This window comes from Lepidothrix coronata, unplaced genomic scaffold, assembly GCF_001604755.1.
Source record: "Lepidothrix coronata isolate B3197 unplaced genomic scaffold, Lepidothrix_coronata-1.0 Scaffold473, whole genome shotgun sequence".
Classification (NCBI taxonomy): Eukaryota; Metazoa; Chordata; class Aves; order Passeriformes; family Pipridae; genus Lepidothrix; species Lepidothrix coronata.
The window spans coordinates 32,735-35,444 of NW_016690653.1; the positions used below are offsets into that span (position 1 = coordinate 32,735).

Sequence of the window (2,710 nt, forward strand, 5' to 3'; positions counted from 1 at the left end):
GGGAAGGGGCTGGAGAACCTGGAATGGCTGAGGGAGCTGGGAAGGGGCTGGAGAACCTGGAATGGCTGAGGGAGCTGGGAAGGGGCTGGAGAACCTGGAATGGCTGAGGGAGCTGGGAAGGGGCTGGAGAACTGGGAATGGCTGAGGGAGCTGGGAAGGGGCTGGAGAACTGGGAATAAGAGAGCTGGGAAGGGGCTGGAGAACCAGGAATGTCTCAGGGAGCTGGGAAGGGGCTGGAGAACCGGGAATGGCTGAGGGAGCTGGGAAGGGACTGGAGCAGCAGGAAAATCTCAGGGAGCTGGGAAAGGGCTGGAGAACCAGGAATAAGGGAGCTGGAAAGGGGCTGGAGAACAGGGAATAAGAGAACTGGGAAGGGGCTGGAGCAGCAGGAATATCTCAGGGAGCTGAGGGGGCTCATCCCGGAGAAAAGAGGGATTGGGAGAGATCTTTTCCCGTAGGTTTTTCAGGCTGTCACCCACAGGTTTTGAGGCTGTAACCCACAGGTTTTCAGGCTGTAACCTGCGGGTTTTTCAGACTGTAACCCGCAGGTTTTTCAGGCTGTAACTTGCAGATTTGTTAGGCTGTAACCCACAGGTTTTGAGGCTGTAACCCACAGGTTTGTTAGGCTGTAACCCGCAGGTGTTCAGGCTGTAACCCGCAGGTGTTCAGGCTGTAACCCACACATTTTTCAGACTGTAACCTGCAGGTTTTTCAGGCTGTAACCCACAGATTTTTCAGGCTGTAACCCGCAGGTTTTTCAGGCTGTAACCCACAGGTTTTTCAGGCTGTAACCCACAGGTTTTGAGGCTGTAACCTGTGGGTTTTTCAGGCTGTAACTTGCAGGTTTTGAGGCTGTAACCCACAGATTTTTCAGGCTGTAACCCGCAGGTTTTGAGGCTGTAACCCACAGGTTTTGAGGCTGTAACCCACAGGTTTGTTAGGCTGTAACCCACAAGTTTGTTAGGGTGTAACCCACACATTTTTCAGGCTGTAACCTGCAGGTTTTTCAGGCTGTAACCCACAGATTTTCGGGCTGTAACTCGCAGGTTTTTCAGGCTGTAACCCACAGGTTTTTCAGGCTGTGATCCCCCCCCATCTCCCCTCTCCTCCCCCAGGAACTACTTCCACCTGCCCTACCTGGAGCGCAAGCCCTGCGTGTACATCAGGAGCTGGTGGCAGGACCAGCGGCGCCGCCTCTACAACTCCAACATCATGGACAAGATCGCAGACAAGCTGGTCAGTGCGGGGGGCGCAGGGTTGGGGGGTACATCCGAGGCATGGGGGGGGCACAGGGCACAGCCTGGGCTGCCTGTGCCACCCCCTGGTCACTCAGCGGGNTAAAACTTGTCCCAAACTGAATTCAAACTTCTTCTCCCAAATTGTGTTAAAACTTGTCCCAGACAGAGTTAAAACTTCTCCCAAACTGAATTCAAACTTGTCTCAAACAGAATTAAAACTTCTTCTCCCAAATTGAGTTAAAACAACTTGTCCCAAACTGAATTAAAACTTGTCTCAAAAGAAATTAAAACTTGTCCCAAGCTGATTTAAAACTTCTTGTCCCAGACTGAGTTAAAACTCGTCCCAAACTGAATTCAAACTTCTTCTCCCAAAACTGAATTAAAACTTGTCCCAAACTGAATTCAAACTTCTTCTCCCAAACTGAGTTAAAACTTGTCCCAAACTGAATTCAAATGTGTCCCAGACTGAATTAAAACTTGTCCCAAACTGATTTAAAACTTCTTGTCCCAGACTGAGTTAAAACTTGTCCCAGACTGAATTCAAACTTGCCCCAAAAGGAATTCAAACTTGTCCCAAACTGAATTTAAACTTCTTCTCCCAAACTGAATTTAAACTTCTTCTCCCAGACTGAATTCAAACTTGTCCCAAACTGAATAAAAACTTCTCCCAAATTGTGTTAAAACTTGTCCCAGACAGTTAAAACTTCTCCCAAACTGAATTCAAACTTCTCTTAAACTGAATTCAAACTTGTCCCAAACTGAATTAAAACTTGTCCCAAACTGAATTCAAACTTCTTCTCCCAAACGGAATTCAAACTTCTCCCAAACTGAATTCAAACAACTTCTCCCAGACTGAATCAGATCCCAGGAGCCGGGCCGGGCTGGAGTCACAACCCTGTGAATTTATCCCACCTTTTTGTGTTGGTTTTTCCCCTTGAGGTAACTATGGCAACCAGGTGGATGGAGTAGAGAAGCCCGTGCGGAGGAGGAGGAAGGAGGGAGGGGACGAGGAGGAGTCGGAGCTGCTGCAGAATTCCAGCGAGGAGGAGGGGGATGAGGACGGAGAGCTGGTCTCGGTCTCCTCCTCCCCACCCATGAAGCCCCTGGTCACTGACAGGTCCGTGAACCCCCCCGAACATTCCCGGGGCATTGGAGAAAGAGGGAATTCTCCTCCCGGGATACCCTGCACAGGAACGTCCTTCATCCCCACCCAGACGGGCCCCCGAACTCCGGGCTCTGGGATCCCTTCGGGGATCTCCCCCTCGGCAAAGAGGAGCTGGGAAGGGGCTGGAGCAGCAGGAATGGCTGAGGGAGCTGGGAAGGGGCTGGAGAACCGGGAATGGCTGAGGGAGCTGGGAAGGGGCTGGAGAACTGGGAATGAGGGAGCTGGGAAGGGGCTGGAGAACCTGGAATGGCTGAGGGAGCTGGGAAGGGGCTGGAGAACCTGGAATGGCTGAGGGAGCTGGGAAGGG

General features: G+C 51.4%; 1 protein-coding gene across 1 annotated transcript in view; it reads left to right on the forward strand.

Moving 5' to 3' along the window:
- The window catches only part of OTOF (otoferlin), a gene marked incomplete at its 3' end in the record, with an annotated part of 29,895 nt that overhangs the window by 17,050 nt on the left and 10,135 nt on the right, over positions 1 to 2,710 (forward strand). Inside the window, exon 9 of the mRNA XM_017839736.1 lies at positions 2,178 to 2,503. Coding sequence (XP_017695225.1) covers positions 2,178 to 2,503 — 326 coding nt within the window. The remainder of the gene's footprint in view (positions 1 to 2,177; positions 2,504 to 2,710) is intronic.